Source organism: Hippichthys cyanospilos, chromosome 2 (assembly GCF_059441005.1).
Source record: "Hippichthys cyanospilos isolate Australia breed blue-spotted pipefish chromosome 2, RoL_Hcya_1.0, whole genome shotgun sequence".
Classification (NCBI taxonomy): domain Eukaryota; kingdom Metazoa; phylum Chordata; class Actinopteri; order Syngnathiformes; family Syngnathidae; genus Hippichthys; species Hippichthys cyanospilos.
The window spans coordinates 16,678,376-16,700,172 of record NC_142370.1 but is presented as its reverse complement, the minus strand read 5'-3'; the positions used below and the strand labels follow the sequence as shown (position 1 = coordinate 16,700,172).

The 21,797-nt window shown below is 37.7% G+C and overlaps 1 protein-coding gene across 1 annotated transcript in view; it reads left to right on the top strand.

Annotated features, from left to right (window-relative positions):
- The window catches only part of plekhg5b (pleckstrin homology domain containing, family G (with RhoGef domain) member 5b), a 48,496-nt gene that overhangs the window by 19,328 nt on the left and 7,371 nt on the right, over positions 1-21,797 (top strand). Inside the window, 7 exon segments of the mRNA XM_088406875.1 lie at positions 6,801-6,942; positions 8,771-8,870; positions 8,953-9,013; positions 10,693-10,784; positions 11,853-11,989; positions 12,828-12,994; positions 20,285-20,476. Of these exon segments, the coding sequence (XP_088263001.1) occupies positions 6,801-6,942; positions 8,771-8,870; positions 8,953-9,013; positions 10,693-10,784; positions 11,853-11,989; positions 12,828-12,994; positions 20,285-20,476 (891 nt within the window).

Genomic DNA, 21,797 nt, shown 5'->3' with positions numbered 1-21,797 from the left:
TCCGACACCAGTGCAGATTTGCCAAATTCTCCAATCTGATTTTGCCTACCCAGACCGCTTAATGAACAGGGTATTTTGCATTATCAAATATGGTGCCTTGTGCAATAATAAATGGTAAAAACCTCCAGGTATAATATGTATGACTGTGCACTTCAGTTTTGACTCTTACAGCTAATCATCCAATCAGATTAAAAAAAAATAAAAAATCAAATAAATAAACAGAAATACATGGACAGATTTTGTTTTTTGTTTTTTTTTACACCGGAAGAGGGGAGAACGCCTTTTCCTTTTTCTATGTGCTCAGGATTCTGGAAAAAAATTACATTATCTCGTGGCCAGAAACTGTCACCAAAATCTAGGTGGACATCGTCTCTCCTCATGCCCACTTCAAGCAATAACCTAGCTCTGGGAAAATCGTTAACGAAGTAGAATATTTCAATTACAAATCTTTGGCGCTTTTTTTCCTCACCTGCACCGTTTACCCTTCTTGTACAGACATTTCCAATACAGTATATAGACTCTAAACTCTAAATTACTTCTGACCTTGTCATAGCACTAGCACTCTGTCTCTGTCTAGCACTCTATTAGTGGAAAGCGGACAACTGATCGGGAGTCACCATAAAAATGATACGTGTAGCAGTTTTTTTTAAGCAGAATGCACTTACTGGCACAACTATTTATTTATTTATTTCTTACCTACCTATTTACCAGCCATCTCAATAAACTAAAAATAAACATCTTCCCAGTTTTGTGTTACGTGTGAGATGACTTCAAGAGTGACTGAAAATTACTATATCTGATGTTTAGGTTTTGTTTTTAACATACTGTATAACATACAATATACTGTACAGTATGTAAATGAGAAGTCAATGACAAAAGATGTTTAAGGTGAGAAGTCAACACAAAACCTTTATCTACAATAATGTTTTATGTTCCCCCACTTATTTAAAAACCATAATCTGATTAATATTGCCTTTGTGGAATATGAATTCAACAGCAAAATATACCTGTTTTTATCCATATCAGACCATCAGAGCAGCTATATATATATATATATATATATATATAAAAGGCCTGGGGAACAAAGGCTCAACTGTTTTTTTGTGTTTAGTCATGTGACATTCCCCAGTGGAGCCATTATTGGACATATTCTGAGCCCTGAGCACCTGTGATGTAATTTTCAGGTGAGAGCAAATGGTAAAATGGCCATGATATTCCATAAACACAGTATAAATCGTAATATGATTCAGACTAAGGAGGTCGCATAGAACAGAAACCCTTGATTCAAATGATCTGGATCCTTGAGCAAAACACTAAACCCCCAATTGCTTCTGATGCTGCATCATCAGGAGGTAAATGACTAGTTAGTGTCAAGTGCTTTGAGTACCCAAGGTAGAAATGCGCTATATATGTGGAAGTCACTTTACCATTCCATATACCATTAACAGGCTTCAGTGGACCTGGCTGATGAGCTGATAAGATGAATCAGGTGGTTTAGAGCAGTAGTCTCCAACCTTTTTATCACCACGGTCAACGCTTGAGATTTTTACTGCGGACTGAAGATACCAACAAATATTAGCTAGCATGTAATCCACAGTCACAAGTTGTTGGGATCAACAAACAAACTCATTTTGGGCATATTATCATACAGTACGTCAACATTCTTCCTAAAAAAGAACATCGTACAGACAGTCGTGGGCCACATTTCACAGAGACAAAATAATGTGTGCGTCATCGATTGACTGCTCTCAAAACCATGCCATCCTTCTCACTACAAAATGTAATATAAACAGCGGCCAGAGGCGGCGCCAAAATACAACGATCAAGCCATCCAAAGCACAAATGAATGAAGTGTTAACTAAATCAGTTCCAAAACAATATTTCGGGTTAGCAAAGAGCATATTTTCGTAGACTAAAATTTTTGGGGTCAACTTCTCCTTTAACTATTGACTCTTTCCGCCCATAGTTACAAATAGCAGGGAATATTAACATTCCCCCATGTTGTGCTTAATGTAATGCTCTGTGTGACTTTTTTACCTAATTTATCATATGTCTATTATATTTAATGTTCTATGTAGCCTACCTCTAGTGTACAATATTTACTACATCTCATATAGTCTATGTACCTCTAATGTACCTTATTTACATCACATTTCATGGTCCATGTGCCCTTAATATACCACATTCGTCATCAAAACATTAATGGAGGAGAATCAAATGAAGCTCTACTCGCCTTAACTGTGACAGGAAGTATAGCTCGTAGTACCCCCATTCCCATCCCCCCCACCTCAGCCTCTCCTTCTTGGACCGGACAAATACAAACATGCACACTGTGGTGCATGCTGTTACATAAGTGCAAGGTGTGCTCTGGCAGGACGTGCTGTTCTTTGCGTTCGTCGAGAAAATGCTTATCAGCTTGTTCCTGACACAAGCAACCATGGTTTTAGTTCACCAACCAATCAGTAAAGCAAGGGTTGGCAACGCAACTCAATATTTTGTTCCAGAAGAAGACAACCTTAAAGTACATATACAGTAACAGCACGGGAACTGTGATATGTCTAATGAGCAGTTTTGTTTTGTCATCTTGTAGCCCAAAAGGTGGCCATATTTTGTCCTGCAGGCTAAGCTTTTACGTAGCGCATAGACATATAAAATAAAATCAGGCAAAGACAAATCAAAACAGTTAAATTGCCACGCAAGCTTCTTTGAGATATGTCCGACAGTATGTTGAAATAGCTCTTGTGGTGTTTGGAAGATAAATGGAATCATCTCGATATACCTAAGTTATCTTCTTGCAGACTTGCATGTGCTCGCACTATGTCATCTCTAATGACACACACGCACATGTTTATATGCCTATAGAGTCACTCAAAACGTTTCTATCCGCTGCCATGCATAATGTCACGCGAGATACAAGAGAGGGAAAGGTTTTGTGTGTGGTTTATATTTGTTGGGAGTATATACACTGTAGAACGTGGCTCCTCAGCCTTTCTGAAAGTCAGGTACTTCTTGTGTGTGGAATAATACAAAGGAAAACCAGTTTGATGCACATTTCTGAAATTTGCTAAAATATCTTATGAATAATTAATAATATTCATTTATGTGAAAACACTGATCATATTAATGATTTTACTTGTGCTGTCAAGACGTTTAAAAATCCATCCCTTCATTTTCCATAGCTGCGTATCATCACTTGGTACGCTGGCTTGCAGGTGCTTATCCCAGCCGTCTTTGGGCAGGGGACACTCTGGACTGGTTGCCAGCCATACGAAGGGCACAAAGAGACAAACAAACATTCACCATCACAGCCACGCTTAAGGGCAATTTGGAGAGTCCATTATACCTCGCGTGCATGTTTTTGGAAATTGGAAGGAGACTCGAGTGCCCGGAGAAGACCCATGTGAGCATGGGGAGAACATGCAAACTTCAAACAGGAAGGCCGGAGCAGGCCTGAATTGAACCCGGGACCTCGTTACTGTGAGTCAGACGAAATGACCAGTCTGCCACTGTGCCGCTCAGTTTTGAAAATAACAAATTAATTAAGGCCTGCCATTAATTGATCTATCAATCCATTTTCTATAAACTGTTTTTTTTTTTTTAATCTAATGATGCTTGTTGCTAACATTAGCTGTTGCTGCAGTTGCAGTTGGGTGTTTTACATTTATGTGGTACGCTAAACCTGCTTTTATGGTAAGCATGCTGCTTTTCACAAACAATGCATATCACCAGCTTTTTCAAATGTGCTGTTGATGTGTTATTTTCTTTTTTTTTGTTAGTTAAATTTTAAAAAGTTAAATTTACCACTCAACAGCCCAACAACTTTCACATATTTTTCAATGTTTGTCACTTGCCCTCCCACCTACAACAAGAGCCTATCAAAATATGTCAAATACAATGACAATCAGTGTCCACTCCACGCCCTGACCTTTGACCCCCCCACCCCCCACCCTCCCATGCATACAAGGAGCTCAATGAATCCAAATGGATCTTGTCAGCATGCAGAAAACATCAAATTAGAGATTTAAAAAAATAACATGTTTAAAAAACATAACTTTAACTATGACTGTAAATAATTGATCACAATCTGTTTCTTGACACCCTCTAGATTTTTCATAATGAACAGCCAATCTCAGGGCACACTGAGACAAACAACCATCCACGCAGCCAATCACCCTTAGGGTCAATTAAGTATGTCCCATACACCTGCCATGTATGTTTTTGCTGTGGGGTAGAAAGCCGGAGTGCCGTGAGAGAACCCACGTGGGCTCGGGCAGAACATGCAAACTCCACACAGGAATGCCCGAGCAAGCTGAATTTGAACTCGGGACTCTCATCTGTGAGGCAGACAGGCTAACCACTCTGCCACCGAGACGCCCCTTATTGAGCATAACTGACAATATTTTTCTTAGCAGCATTGAAGAAACCAATTACAGTTGTGATCCTTAAATGCGAAAAAATCCTTTTTTAATTATACTATAAAGTAAATTTCAGAGCCATTACTATTGTATTTATGAGTCGATATTAGGATCAGTACTTTGATTCAAGTCAGTTTTACATGGGTCCTTTTAACTCAATTAAACAATGTACTTTGCTCATCACCGCTTATTTTAGACAATCCCTGAAATGAATGAAATACAAAAGAAATGCAATGCACCTCAAGGACGTGATGTGCAGTTGAGTAAATTGTTTTTAGACGCGGGTGCCTCAAGTGAGAGCTTCTCTGGTAGCTTCTAAATATAACTTTTTTGCTCTGTGTCTAGCTCAGTCAGATCCTTCCTGTGAGCATGGCTTGAAAGGAGAGGAAGGGAGGGGTCATCGCCACGAGAAAGGGAAGGAGGGAGGAGGAGGTTCTGGCTCATGGTGGGTCGAGCAACTCTGTTTAATCTCTGTTGGACCGTCAGATGGTTTTGACAGAGCACAGGCACCAATTAGGCCCCAAGATTAGGCAAGAAAGCTTTCTCAAAAGCTTCTGGAGGAAATTTTTTCCCCCCTTTTTTTTTCCTCCCCACCCTTCTTGTATTGCTTCATATTTTCAGTGGCTTTCTTCATCGTCCTCCTCTCCCCGGTTTTATCCCCCCATCCCCTCCTCTTCCCTCCAAGCTGTGATTATGCCTGACTAGACACTGAGAGGAGGGGATTATTAATTAATGAGGCAGGGGCAGGCTGTTCGCGTCCTGGTGAGGTGGCCAATTGGAGCTTTGGGCAGCATGGATACGAGACAGTGTTGCACTCATGAAATTTTACTCTACCTTGGTGAGGCTTTTCTTCTTTTTGACGTGAATGGACTACTTCCTCTTTGACCGGAAGTGATATATCCTTACTTCCTGTTCAGTCGGTTAGAAAGTACTAACTGGAATCACACTTGTGGGTATGAAATTACTTTTGGGGATGTCTTTTTTCCCTTTTTGTTCGCTGTCTAAGTCATAGATTAGTCAACACTGCACAAAATAAGATTTACAGACTGCTTTAAGGTGTTGCGGTGCAAATATTTCATTACTCTTATTTTTGCCATAATACATTGTAGGATACATTGTGGTTGTCTATAACTAGGCATCTATTTTAATGATCAAAAATGTAAAAACCCAAAATGTATACGTTTGTATACAGTTGCATACATTTTAATGCATTACCTTGACTAATCCTCATTTGCACATTTTACTCATAATTTTCCTATTTTGTTTACACCTGAGGAAACCAAAATTTACCTGGGTTTGGCATTAAGCCCGGTCAATCCACATTGAACCATGTTATGTTGATGGCGCCAGAACTGGCACTGTCTCTGTATATTCATGATATATTATATGTTTCAGTGAAAATGTAATATTTGGGAATATATTCAAGCTATATCGTATTCAAGTTAATAATTGTTACATGTACCCCCCCCCTTTTTTTTTAATAAAAATAAAATTAAACTGAATATTTTACGTTTGATATTTTCTTGATATTGTCTGGCATTGTAGCCATTCCATATGAAAGAATTTATTCTGATGCCCAAAGCAATGTGAGCAGCAAAGTAAAAAGATCACTGTTAATTGAACAATAGTGGATAATATTCAAAACAACAAATTTATTGATTTTGTCCAATTTATTCATGAAATTTGCACTGGCCTGCTCAGGCAAAATTATTTTTGGCATTCAGGATGACTTAATTTTATTTAAATGTATTGCTGTAGAGCTGATTGACTGCAGGCGTTATCTCAAAGCACAAGGCAACTGCAGGAAGCCTCTTAACGTCACCGATGACACTGTTGTAAAAGCTGGACGGTTGAGCATGCGCACACGCACAGAACCTACAAAAGCACAATGACAGGAAATACATTAGCGGGGCCTCCATTGTATCTTCCTCGCATGTGTGATGACGGCGAAGGCGTGCAAGAGCCCCCTGGTGCTTATCAGCCCACAACCCCTCGAGGTGAGGGATGAGAAGAGGTCGCAGGGTTAGTTGTTGCGGGTGTTGGATCTGTCTGGTCTGAGACAGATCTCCTTAATCCTGCAGCCTTCTGCTGCCTGTTGTCTGGACTCTGAAAAAGCTGCTTCCACTTCATTGTTGGTCTGTGGTCACTCGCTGTTAAAGTTCTAAGGTGGCCATCTTGGATTGTGAACGGGTAAGTCAATCTCAGATCTGTGCGCAAAGGTGGAAATCTGACAGACTGAGACAGATGGTGGGAAGGTGGGAGTGTCCAAATCTTGGCAATTTTTGTCATTTTAACTGAGGTTTTGCTGGAAGTGTTTATAATATTTCATCTGTGACTTCTGTTGGTTTGACATTCTTTCTCTATGTTCATACTTATGATCTGCAGGTTTGCCACCATCCTGACTGCCAAGGCCTGAATAGCAAAAGCCCCCTTCACCTGTGTGAGTCATGTGACTCACGCCGCCACTTGGAGAAGAACGACAACATGCACTTCGACCGACACCCCCGCTTTGACTTACAACCTCAAGGTAGCACACATTTTCTATCTATTTGTCTGTTGGTGTTTTTGTTTTTTTTTGTTTTTTGTTTTTTTCTATAGATATACAGTATATTAACTTGACCAGACAAAGATGTCCTGGAGGAGAGTTTAAAGAAAGCGGACATGACCTGTGAGGTCAGAATTTGACAAAAATTCAGAAGGGTGAGAAAGAGGAAAGTAATTATGAGAAAGAAAAGGAAGATAATAATAATAATAATAATAATAATAATGAAGAAAAGAATAAAGAAATAATAATAATAATAATGACATGAAAAATAAAAGCAGCAATTCAGTCGATTCATTCCAAGAACAGCTTGTGACAAGTTTGGAGATGCTTGAAATGAACAAAAGGTATGAGAGAGCTTAGTTTCAAGTGGGCATGCAGATCGTTCCATCCCCATGGACCAAAATAGGACAGACTCTTCCTCCCTAACTCAGTCCTTATAGTGGGAAGCTCAAAATGCAGCCAACTATTTGACCTGAGATTTACAATAGACCAGTGTTTCTCAAATTGCTTTTTTTTTTTTTGTTAATGTTAAAAAGGATACAGTTTTGGTATACTTATACACTTTTTATAGATCATAATCTTATTTATAGTCAGTGTGTCATGTGGGGGAGTTTTCTCTTTCCTGGGGGGGGGGGGGCTTGGCAAAATTTAATTGTGTGGATATATATATATATATATATATATATATATATATATATATATATATATATCCACACAATTAAATTTTGCAGTATATATATATATATATATATATATATATATATATATATAGATATATATATAGATATATATATAGATATATATATATATATAGATATATATATATAGATAGATATATAGATATATAGATATATATAGATATAGATATAGATATAGATATATATATATATATATATAGATATATAAAAATATAGATATATATAGATATAAATATATATATAGATATAGATATATATATATATATATATATATATATATATATATATATATATATATATATATATATATATATGTATATGTATATATATATATATATATATGTATATGTATATATATATATATATATGTATATGTATATATATATATATGTATATGTATATATATATATATATGTATATGTATATATATATATATATATATGTATATGTATATATATATATATATATATATATATATATGTATATATATATATATATGTATATGTATATATATATATATATATATATATATGTATATATATATATATGTATATGTATATATATATATATATATATGTATATATATATATATGTATATGTATATATATATATGTATATATGTGTATATATATATATGTATATATGTATATATATATATATATATATATATGTATATGTATATATATATATATATATATATATGTATATATATATGTATATATATATATATATATATATATGTATATATATATATATGTATATATATATGTATATATATATATATATGTATATATATATGTATATATATATATATGTATATGTATATATATATATGTATATGTATATATATATATGTATATATATATATATATATATATATATATATATATATATATATATATGTATATTAATTCTTCTTGAGTTGTCCCTCCTAAATTTGCTAAAATTCAATAAAAGTCTATTCAAAGAAAAACTAGAATAGACTAAATGCCTTTAAATTGCAAAACCATTTTCCACAGTACGACTGATATTATAGTTAGTGTTGGTGCAATTGTTGTTTTTACATGTTGTTTACTATATGTTGTAAGCATTTTTCCCCCCTTTGTTGTTAGCGTCCATCCTGGCTCGGAACGTGTCCACACGATCCTGCCCCCCACGCACCAGCGCCCCCTCCGACCTCGAAGAAGAAGATGAGGGGAGCAGTGACCGCGGGTTCGTGACGCTCCTCTTACTGTATAGTATGTTGGAATTTTATGAGTCAAATTTGCTTGAAACGTTTTTAACATATTTGTAGGGAGAAGAAAACTGGGGGTATGAAGCTTGTGAAGAAAAAAACACGCAGGAGACACACTGACGTAAGCAATTGTTCCGACACAGGGAACTCCCTGTATGCACTACCATGAAACTCATGAGACCCAAGCACACATTTGGGCCCTTATGCACAATATAATGCTAGGACAGGGGTCACCAACCTTCATGAAACCAGGGTGGTCATGAAGGGCACCAGCTCCAAAAAAAAAAAAAAAAAAAATATTAAAGGGAAAAAAAAAATCATATATATATATATATATATATATATATATATATATATATATATATATATATATAGTTAACTATCAGTAAAGAGTCGGTAACTGATGAGATATTCAACACTTTATTTTCATGTACAGTAGAGTGTATAGGGCAATTTACACGTCACACAACCAAACAACAATAAAATGTTCCTCAGATTCAACCAGGTGATTGACTAATTGTTTGCAGCCTTGAATGAAACAACATTTTTTAACATAATTCACCTTTTCTTTTTTTGTGTGTGTGTGAAGAATGGCATTGTATGTTCTTTACCAGTATAACATAGTCAGGTGTTCAACTTGACACCGTAACTCTAAGTGAATCTTGCAGATGGGCATCAGTGAGGCGTGTTCTGTCTTTTTGAAGTTCATATTAGAAAATACAGACTCACACAGATAGGTGCCACAGACTCGAAGCGCTGGATGTTAAACCACGTGCACTTGTCAAGATCCCGGTCAGTAAGTTATCAAACATAGTCAACAATCATTTAGCCATCGTCGATGCCCCATTTGGACATCAGAGAGAGTGACATTTTGAGCTACTATCATGATAGCTTCTTTGAAAACTTCTCAGTCTGAATATATTGTTTTCTACTTTACCAGAAAATGTGTAGCTCTAACTGAGCCTTTGATTGCTTTTTGGGACTTTAAGACTGCTGCTCATCCAAAGCTGCCTTTAGCTCACTCACCTTCTCTGACCATAGAATGCTTTGATGACACATACTGAAATGTTGCTCAACATAGTGCAGCTTCGCTGTCATTACAGTTGCCCTGCAAATTAAACACAGGCAGTTTATTTTGACGGTTGTCAAAAATAATTCTTCCTCCCATTCCCTTTGAAAATGAGAAGTTTCTGTCTTCTTTTGGAATGTTTTGGGCGAGGAAATGGCGCGCCGCTCACCAACTTCACTGCCCGCTAGTTTACTCTCCACATACGCATAGGCTTTGTCGAGCGCAGAATACTGACCTTCGAACAAGAAGGGTTCACCTTAACTTTACGTCTGTTAAACACATTTTTTTGTTTTCATTTTAAAGACATTTTAATACAAAATCTATACACATGCAGGTGGAATTTGGGAAAGAAAAATAGTGACACAAAAGTGTTTTATTAATGACACAGCTCACTTGCAAGTTGTGCTGTTTTTAGAACAGGCCTCCGGGTAACTCATGTGGTCCTTAAGGGTGACATAGTGCCCACAGACAACGTGTTGGCGACCAGCACTGTGCTAGCTCTTTAACTACTCCACCAAGACTAAAATGAGGGAAAGAAATCAACCATATGGTTGAGCGGGCAGTTAAAAGGCAAGGAGATGTGCCCCAAGCTGTTTTGAGGCTTAAAGCTACAATGGACAGGAGCTGCCTTGTGGGGGTGCTGAGAGCTAGCATGCACTATGTCAACAGTCTGGCACAGCCAGTGGATCTTCTGTGTAAACTATGAGTGTTTATATCCAACTCTCCTCTAGGACCCCAGCAAAGAGTGCTTCAGTCTCAAGTTTGACCTCAATGTGGACATCAACACAGAAATAGTACCTGCTATGAAAAAGAAAACCCTGAGGTGAGGTGCTATTGATCAGTTTGATGTTCGAGATGCTAGCCACAACACACATGATTTAAAGGTGCCATAATATGAAAAGCCAACTTTTTGGAGCTTTTAGCCACAGTCCTATATTGATTTCCCACTCCCAAAGTGTTATTTTGCTTCATTAACGCATTTCTAAGAATTCCTTGCTGATTCTGCGCTCTCGCAGTGGCCCCGCGTGTGCAGGTAAACAGCTCGAAGTGTGTTTACAACGACTCGAGCGAGACAATTTGTAAAATACACACCGACCTTATCTATGTCTTAGTTTCGTTTTGGTTACGGAGCTGAGCAGGAGAGATTTTGTACTGAGTCGACCAAGAAAACGGCAACATTTTCTTTACTAGCTCCAACGTTTTACTGTAGAAATGCTCAAGTGGCTAATATGTCTGTTTGGGAGCACACAGCTGGACAATTAGCGTCAGTAGTAAATAATTCACCTATTATTATGAATACTGGGTGGTCTAATGTGATAGGAGGAACGCGTGTTAGTGAGAGCAGTGTATTGATGCCGTTTTGCATTTTAATGTCAGTAAAATGCCCGTTTTTGGCCCCGTATTCATGCTGTTGGAATAGATTCCATCAGTCACGAGTTCTGTGAGGGTTAGCGCTCGACACAATGACTGGATACCTATTTTGTGGCCAGCCACCATTGTGCTACGTCATGAAGGGGGCAAGGCAGCCACACGGTAAGAGGCACGGCCTCTGCAAAACAGGGCGTTTTACTTCTTGGTTAGAAATATCGGTACCATGAAACTTGAAAATTAATTTGCCAGTGTGCCTAATCTAATTTAGATGCACATATCTCATGGAAAAGAAGAAAATATCATGTTATAGGCTCTTTAAAATGATTTTGAGTTTCATTTGTCTGAATTTTTTGCTTGAGTTTCACTACTGATCACATTTTATGTATTACTCATCAATCTGTTAAAGTAGATTATGCCACACTCAGCATACTGTATTTGAAATGAATATCAGTTAATCAAAGATCATGCAAATGGAAGAAGCCACGAGAATAAGCACATTCCTTTCATTTCTTTATTCCAGAGAGGTTCTAGGTCCAGTGTTTGAAAGGAATGGCATTGAACTGTCGCGTGTCGACTTGTTTCTGGATCAGTCCAACACGCCACTGTCCCTCAACTTTGAGGCCTATCGATTTGGTGGACACTACCTCAAAGTCAAAGGTAAAGGCACCACTGTTGCATCATGTCAAATGGGTGGTCAGTTTTTAGTATCGGCCGAAACTGTTCAATTTTGTTTGTGTTCAAAAGCAGATGTCTTTGTTATATATGAACCAAAAAGGATTCTTGACACTGGCATCAACAATACCACATTGTTCATAGAAAGTTAGGAGCCTTTTGATTCAGTGCCAAGTAGTGTATTTGACAAGGGCACTCTTATCTGAGCTGACCTTTACAATGACAAGGGTAATCTGTATGGGCCAGTTTCCTCTCACACCCGTTGCTCCTACTAGAAGCGGAAAAGGAGTGAACTCCTTAAAGTGAATAAAGCTAGGAAGAGGGGTGGCCCACATTTGTCTCATTTATATCTGTGCAGCAGAACAACAGTGTAATTATTACAAAGATTGTCTGCAGTGATAAAAGGACTGAAACCAGTGAAGAAATATGTAAAACAGCCAAAACAACCAGAAAGAGTAGGTAAATATATATATATATATATATATATATATATATATATATATATATATATATATATATATATATATATATATATATATATATATATATATATATATATATAGCATTTGCTGTATTGGACAATGACAGCAAAATTGATGAGCAGTTTCTTAGCATCTTTGATCTGTGATTCAATATGATTTTTTTTTTTTTTTTTAATGCTGCTGCATGAATGTTTTAGAGATGTAATGGCAACAGAAATTGAGTTGCAAGAAGGAGAAAAGACAGCTGGTAGCAACCACTGCTGTTAAGACTTCTTTTTTTCCCCCCAATCCATAAAATTGATTTTGAGACATTTTTATATCAACCCTCTTTTGTCCTTAAGCACGACCAGGCGATGAGCTAAAAGTGGAGCAGGGCGTGAAGGACATGAGGTCATTGAGCTTGCCCAACATGAAGCCTGCTGGAAGTCAGACCCCCTACATCCTCACACCAGCGACTGAAAGGGCGGAGCACGGATCTCTGGGCCGCCGCGAAGGCACTGATCCACTGGTGAGTAATCGCACACATACACATATTCTCTCCCTTCTCTCAATTCACCTTCTATTGCTGCACTCCCATGATGCCTTATTGACTTTGCGACTACGTTGATGACCTCATTATACAAAGACTATCTTTCCTCGTGGATGTCTGGGAATGTGGATTTTAGGTGCACTCTGAGGGGCTTGGTTGCATGAAAGTAAGACAGTTGAGTCATCAAGTTGATGGGACCTAATGACCCTTGTCACACGGGCCAGGAGTTCTATTTCCTGAATATGAACGCCTCTCTTCCATTTTCCAGCATGTCACTTCAGATTAGCTTTACCATTAAATCTCTTGTACTTTGGTTAAGCTAGCCTCTAGTTCTAAGTATAACTGTAGCAACACAAATGGAATTTACTCATGTATAGCGCTTTCTACGCACCTACACCACTGTATTGATTTACATAATTTTTGTATGCTTAACTTGCCGGCTCGATTAAAAAAAATCACATCTTACAATGTCTTCCATATGTTTAATTTTGTTTTACAAAAGGCAAACGAGATACAAATTCCCTTATGAAAAGACCCACCAGCGGCAAACATCACCAATTTAACACTGTTGGTAAATATCCCTAATTTTGGCAGTTTAGTCTGCTTTTTTTTTTTTTAGTTGTTTAGTTGTCAATATATAAGATTAAAAAAAAAAAAAAAAAAAATGTGGCATTAGCAAGGCACCTCCTTCCCTTGCTGCAAGTCCCCCTCCTACTGGCCATGAGGAAGAATACATGGCTTACTATTACCTCCCGTTGTATTGCGGGAGGGGCAGTCTTTGGACTGAAAAGGGGCAATTAACTACCACACAAGTGAATAACCTACCACTCAAGTTTAATCAAACACCAAACCTTTTTTCCTGTTCTATTCATTTCTCAACATTTTTTTAATTTTTAAAAGATATAGTGTGTCAATTTGACTCACAACATAACAGAAGGGTTAAGTTGACTTTTTTATGTGTTTTATAATAAGGCACTCTATAAAACTACCATGTAAAATGACAACTAAAGTAAAAGCTCAACTTCATACGTATTTGATACTACTTGTTCCTTTTGGAAACATTTGAAATGCAGGCATACACTCTTAAAACTGCTTGACAGGCGAGGTTGATGATGCAGCGGTTGACTAGGTGCTGATGTCAGTGACGAGTTAGGCAAGGATAAACGGTTAAATATTTCTCTGACAGTTGTAGCAACAAGTCTGGAAAGTTAGTCAGCAAATAAACACAAACAAACACTTTGGTTGCCAAGGAACTCTTTTTGATCTATGTTGCATCAGACCCCCTGTTGCATCACAGGATAATGCATTGTAGTGTATATGTCAAACTGTTGGATTAACATCATTTAACCACTAGTTGAACAATCAAGAATATTTGTACGTTTATAAGTGTTGGCAGGCAGGCAGGGGGACAGAGAGCTGGACAAAAAGACAGACAGACAATATATTATTTGTCTATATACTGTGTATTAACTTAAGGCTTTGCTGATAAAATTGCACTCACTTGCCTTTGGGGAATAGATTTAGATCACATCACTTCTCTGCTGATTTATTGAGTTTTTTTAATTGAAAAAATAGACATTCCTTTTTTCTCAGGGTTGTTGTCTTGTAAATGTAACTATAAATTAGAAATGGTGAAAAACGTGATAGATTGTTCTTTTGAAATGAAATTTTAAAGCCTGTTAAATTCGAAATGTATTTTGCTGATCTTTTAGTGTGGGGGGGGATACATTTGTCAAGCGGTACCCTTGAAATATTTAAGGACTTTCTCGATTCTCTGTTGCGGAATTGAATCTGCAGACTTAGTGCAGTCTAAAATATACTGATTGAGTATTGTGGGTGGAGTAGCATATGTGTGTGAGTGCGTGTGTGTGTGTGTGTGTGTGTGTGTGTGTGTGTGTGTGTGTGTGTGTGTGTGTGTGTGTGCTACAGGACAAAAGAGATCTCCTGACACCCTAAGGTGGAGATGACTACAGGTGTGACGTTCGACTTGTTGCACTTCGTACCTGCAGGATTAGGTCGCGGCAGCCAGTTTAGGTTGCAGTTTTAAAGTGCTACTGCTATTATTCTGAGCCCTGACTTGGTCAGGGGATTCTATTTTGTTTTTTTGTTTTTTATGAGTGATTAAATAATGCGCTTTAGCCGCCTGTCATCATGGCACAGCTGGGACCTTCTTCAAGTGGCGATCCCAGAGTCACCACCGCAGGGGGTTAACCAAGCAACTGACTGTCAGGTGAGGCATTGAGCCTTGCTCGGTTGTCATTTAAAACTTATCTACATTTACGCAAGATAAAGAAGATGCAACATGTGCATGTCATAGGCTTAGCTTGGGTTTTAATACAGCATATATTTGAGTGAAGACATGGAGTAATAGTCTCCAGGGGTAATGCAAATGTGCATGTCCCCGGTGAAACATGATCAAGCTTATTGTCTTGATCTGCACAAATGCAACACAGTAAGGTTTTAAGATGGGAACAATTGTTTTGAGAATAGATGAGACTGCCTTTTTTGTCGTTGTACTCTCTTCACTTGAAGTCCCCTTTTAAGAAAATGCATTTCCAAATGCTATTTGGGGATGATGTGGTGCTGCTGGCTTCTTCAGGCCATGACCGCCAACTCTCACTGGAGTGGTTCACAGCCGAGTATGAAGCGGCTGGGATGAAAATCAGCACCTCCAAATTCTAGGCCATGATCCTCAGTTGGAAAAGGGTGGAATGCCCTCTCCGTTTTGGGGATGACGTCCTGCCCCAAGAGGAGGACTTTGAGTATTTTGCCCGTACTCTTTAATTAATATAAATATATTCTGTTCATCTCCACAATCGTGGAGTACAGTACATTCGGGAGTTATATTCATACCATAAAATGGAGGAGCTATTCGGTGTGTCAGATAGTTATGATGACTCTTAGACAAATTAATATTCAGGTGTGTCAAAAAATAAAGCATTGAAACTTGAAAAATCATTTTATTGTTGCTACATAATTTCGACCAATTGCATCGGCATGCATGCGTAGATCGCCTCACAGTCTTGTCTCATTTACTCAATATAAGATGTAGAAATGCCTCTAAAAGGAGAGTAATTTTGGCATTTTAATAATACGCACAATGTGTTATAATTGAACAGTCATTATTTGTGCAACCACTAGTCAGGGGTAGACTTATCATCACGATTTTTTAAAATTCACCCAAATTCGAATGAAAAAACAAGGGGGGGGGGGGGGGGGGGGGTCGACAGTTGACAGTGCCCTTCCCCTTCTATTTATACCACCTATTATGAATGACGATTAGTTTTAACTAGCAGTGCTGGGCTACACTCAGTTATAGCTATCAATATTTGGTTGACCATAGATGTGCAGTCGAGTAACTGCAATGCATTGTATTGCACACTAAAAAAAACACAAAAAACCTAGCATGCATTGAACTCACCACAAATGAATGGCTTTACATACACAGTTGTTGTTGTTTTTTTTTTTGTTTTTTTTTTACACCAGCATATATTTGATTCACGTAAAGATTTTCTTCCTGGACTACCAGCTTCTACTAGTCTACTTTCAAGTCTGAATTTCTGCGGCTCAGATTCAAGTATCGCTAATAGATATTTACATGGCATTTACTCCAGTTATTCAAAGTGTGTGTGAGATCAAGTGTGGTATTGTTTAATGTATCTTCTAAAGTCAAGTTTCAGTCACGCTAACAATATATTTTTTTTGTCCAAAACCATGTACACAGTTTGTCACCCTTTCAGTGTGATGCTTGAGTTCACAGCGGGGGGATGTGTTGTTACATTCATTTCCTGGTTGTGCATGTGACATTTTTGTCACCCAGTCTAGTGTGTGTTTTAAAGCTTTCAGGGATAGGTCGTTAATCAAAACTGCTTGATCAAGGAGAATTACCATACAGTCCTCTCCCACGTAAAGAGTTTCCCGTTTGCCCGGCCAAGGTTACTGCCTCAAATGACCATGATAAGATAAGGCTGAGAGCGATCTATAATATCATTAACCAGGAAGGTCCCTCGGCTTTCCTACTGTAAATGGAGGCTTTGTGGCTGTGTGAAGGCTTGGGACGTCACTGCCTTGCGTCAGGCCTGCTCTTGGTTATGCATGCAGGTGCATTTAGACAAGTGATCAAAACCTGTTGATTATGGAGGGGTCAAATAAGTATATTTCAAAGCAAATGGAATGAAATAATGTCAACAATGTAAAAATGTAATTTTGGGTCTCACAAAGAAGATTTCGAGTGTAAGTCCAAATCATCTTTTGTATGATAACATTACAAACTATTTCCTTAAAGCTCTGCCTCAAAATATTCAAATCCCCTCTTCTCTTGGATGGGAGGTGAGGGGGCAGGGGTCTGCTGCCTTCCGTTGCCTTTCCTGGCTAACACAATGAGGCAGGATCCTCCTAGTTGCTATGACTTCATGCCAGTGTCCGCATGATATGCAAGCAGCCAGGAGTTTTGAAACGCCGCCTGGGCCTCCGCATTTTTTTCATGAAAAAAATTCTCCTCTTCGGAAAGCCTCAGAGTAGACGAATCAACGGGGTTTTTAAAACGAGAAAACTGAAAGAGAACAAAAGCCGGTTCCAGAATGGGCTGCAACCCATGAATGCATTTGAAGGGTCAGGATGGTTTTTGTTACGTTTGACATGCCTCTGGCTTCAATGGTGAGTATTTAATTAAGCTCATTTCAACTTTTTCAATATAATTTGGGGGGTATTTTTACAGAACTTTGTTTGCATAGTTATGTTAAAGTGTGAAACACAAATTCAACACAAACCAATAGATTTTATTCAGTTCAACTGTTAGGAGAGCAACAGCTGAATAATTAAAATGATGTCCTTGACCAACTATTGCTGACAAAATTAATATTGGCATAATATAAATGTAGGTTTTTACTCAGGTACCCGTATCAATTTTGACTTATTAGCAAGACATTATAGTTCTGATTTTTATTTTTTATTTTTTTGCTATAATTGTGTTAATCCATGGCCAAAAAGAATACTGTATCTTAACAAAGTTGTTGGCACTTGGTTTATTCCATTTAATGTGAAACTCCAGTCCTGCATGTTTTCCATGTTTTTCTCCTCAACACACCTGATTGAAAGATAAACTCATCAGCAAGCTCTGCAGGAGCTTGAAAATGATACTAATATTTGAATCTGGTGTGTTTGAGAAAGAAGCTTTGAAAACATGCTGGATACCAGACGGTTCGACGCCTATTTGTTTATTCAAACAAAGTGGTTCTCATTTTCACTCTGTTGTGCGGAACGTTTTCATCTTCCTCCAAAACAAAGTTAAGGAAAATCCGAGTGTTGTTTATGACCTCTTTGATTTTTTTTGTTGATCCCCAGTCTTTCCATGTGTATCCCTGCAAAACTACTTATTTCTCCACTTATGTGTGGCCGTAGTCCGTTGGCTCAGATATCCCCTCAAAAAGAAAATCACCTTTTTCCTGTCATCAGGTTTAGTTAGTCTTTTATTCCTTGTTGTTCGTACATTGGGTTAGATGATCCTTGTTGCCTTTAGATGAATGGAATAGAATGAAATCTAGTGTCTTTTAGCAGTGAACTTGCATCAGAAAATCCAATCAAATCATGTCATTATACAGCAGAAGATGCCACTGAACAGTATATTCCGTCAGGTTTTTAATTTTGTTATTAGGACCATTGGCAGTGTTATCTCACTTTACAAGCAAATGTTAGAAGATGTTTATCAGATGAAAGCGACTTTGAATATTATTTGTTGGCAGGATTGTGAATGATTGCTTACTACTTACTTTGGTAAGTAATCGGCTGTTTTGCCATTTGTATTTTCCTAAGGGACTCAACACTTAACATGCACGTCATCTTTTCATCATCACTGATGGTTTTTAGTATTCCGACTAAAACAGAATATTATTTTGGTTTTTATGAAAATATAATATATTTTTTACTATTATTCTCCGCTTGGTAAGTAAATCCAACAATATTGGTAATGGTTTTGAAATCTCATTGGTTTATACACAAAGTCCATTTTGGGTCTGACCATAGCCCTTCACCCAATCAGCTTTGAACACAGACATGTCGCTAGTGTTTGTTTGTGTCTGTGAAGGAATCCGTTTGGAATTGTTGTCAACGTTGTGGAATGTGCGTTCATTTGAAGGTGTTGGTAAGGAGGGGCTACTCTTTCGCAGCCCCCCACCACCACCACTGGCAGATACCTCATCACTGACAGTGCGGCGGTAAAAAAAAACAAGTGCTTCCTCATATACAACGGCTGCCCCTGTTTGTTTGCTCGGTTGGTGCTCGTAAAGTGAAGGGTACACGGCGGGGCATGCTGACAGGGTAACAATGGTGGGGTGGGGTGAGGTGGGGGGTGTCACTGGTCAGTCTTGGAACCGAGCAACATTTCTGTGATGTAATGAGCGTTCACTGCAAGGAAATGTTCGTCCTTCCCTCTCCTGTTTGTGTCTGACTTCTTTAATGGCCCTGCTGATGTCATCTCTCACGCCAAATTCCCCTGACAACTTCCTGTTTGTGTCCCCCCTTTGTATTTTTCCCTCTTTTCGTTCATCCATCTGGAACGTTTGTTTTCCCAGGGGATGGGGACAATTCTGGTACTTCTTTCATTTTCATTTATCATCGCTGTCCTGGGGCACCCATGGATTGTTTGTCTAATTATGAGATAATCATCCAAGGACCGTTCTTGGATGAAATTAGCACTAGAAAAGTAAATGTGTCTTTTTAACCATGTGATGGTACACTTAATGGTTTAATGATACAGTAGGCTTAAATGTATGCATACGTTTGCTTTTTTTTTTTTTAAACAATGGCCTCTTATGATGATGAACTAATATTGAATAGCTACCTGATTTTCACCTGTGTTCATTTGTTAGTGACTAATGTTTTTTTTTGCTTTGTTTTGTTTTTCAATAACTTACTCAAAACATTTTATTCATTATAGTTAGTATCAAAACTTGGTTCATTAAATCAAAGTGACAACGACGGTCATTTCCCTCTCTCATGAAAATACTGATTTTTTTTTTTTCCCCCGAAGTAAACACTTGATAGAGACCTTTGATGGTTTATTCTTTTGAAGCACAGTGTAATAAAACAAGTTTTAATTGATTGTTTAATTACTGTAGGCAGTTTTTACACAGTATAGGGGAATCACATTCAGGTTCACTGATAAGAACTCTAATTTGTCAAGTATTAGAACAATGAGTTGGTTTTCATTTTCAAAATTATGTACTTTATCAAGTTCACCATGCTAAGTCCTACCCACTCCACCCTTTGCAGGGTCAGTCGCGGCGGAGGAAGAACATGACCGAGTTTCTGGGGGAGACAAATATTCCCACACCAGATACGCTCGGGCAGATGGGTGGCTCGCTGCCCGGCGTCGGCTCCGGTCCTGACAGTTGGAAGAATCGAGCCGCCAGCCGCTTCAGTGGCTTTTTCAGCTCCAACGCCACACCGTCTTCCTTCGGCAAGGTAAACTTGTCTTGGCTTTTTCTTTGACCAATAGCAGCGTCGTTCATGTTAGCCAAAAAAATAAATAAATAAATAAATAAATAAATAAAATAAAAAGAACAGGGTAACAATGTGAGGACTTCCTGTTTGGCTTTAGTGACTTGTTGGCCTGGTGTACTGAAGAAGGAACATTATAACAAAACAGTAGTAAGGCAACAGTTGGAGGTCAGAGGTGCAGGTAGTGAGATCATTTCCCTCCAAATCTTGTTGGCTTAGACATTTTCCTGCCAGCGTTTCTGGAAATTAGTTGTTAGAGGAAATGTTCTGCTCTGCTTGTCCCTCATGTTAAAAACGAAATCATTTGTGCTGGTTATTTTCTCTATCACTGCTGCTATTTTAACAGTAGACGGCTGTTGTGTTTATCAGTTCAAATTAGATTCTTTATTTGAATTTGAACTATTTCTGATGAACACAAATGTATTTCTATGTTAATTGATGTACTACTACTATTGGGCATCTTATCCCAAGAAGATTTTTAATTGTACCTTTGACTAACTCAAGACGTGTAGTGATCACTATTTATTTGTTTGCAAACTTGATAAAACTGTGTACTGATGCATATATTAACAAATAGATTATTTTGATAAATAATTATCCATGTAGAGAGTATGTTTAGCTTAATTGTTGAAATCCTTAGAATTTCACTTTGTCAACAGCAAATGTTCACCAATTTCTTTAGTTCTCCATGAAAGTTGATAAAATATATTATCTCTGTGTTTGTCAAAATAAGTCATTTGAAAGCATCTGTTTTCAATTGAAAAATATTGCTCAACATTTGACGAATTTTGATGGATTTTACGGACCAAACTAACGCCTAAGTCATCATAAATAGTTGTCCATTTGTTGCACTTACATTTTTATAACAATGTCCTTTTTTAATGATGTAGAGGGATGGAAATGTCGTTATGTGGTCTAATAAAATTCCAAATCATAGACAGTTAGATGGCTGACCTCCACCAAAGTCAAACAATTCACACAATGACTATTTAGTCTGAAAAACCAAGCTGTGGAAAACTGTGGCATTCCACTCCAATGCAAGTGGACTGTAGCAACAAAAACTGGAAGCGTTGTTATTTACCTCTATCTACAATATTGGTAGGGACTTCAACTTTCAATATATGATCAGGATCATCATCCTTCAAAAGAGCTTTTTTGTGACATGATCATTTCAATCAGATGTGATGGGAGAGGGAGACATTGAAAACAGGCAGAATAGTGCGCTCCAGGAACAGGAGTTCGCTACAGCTGATCAAGATCATCACAACAATGTAACAGGGTCTGA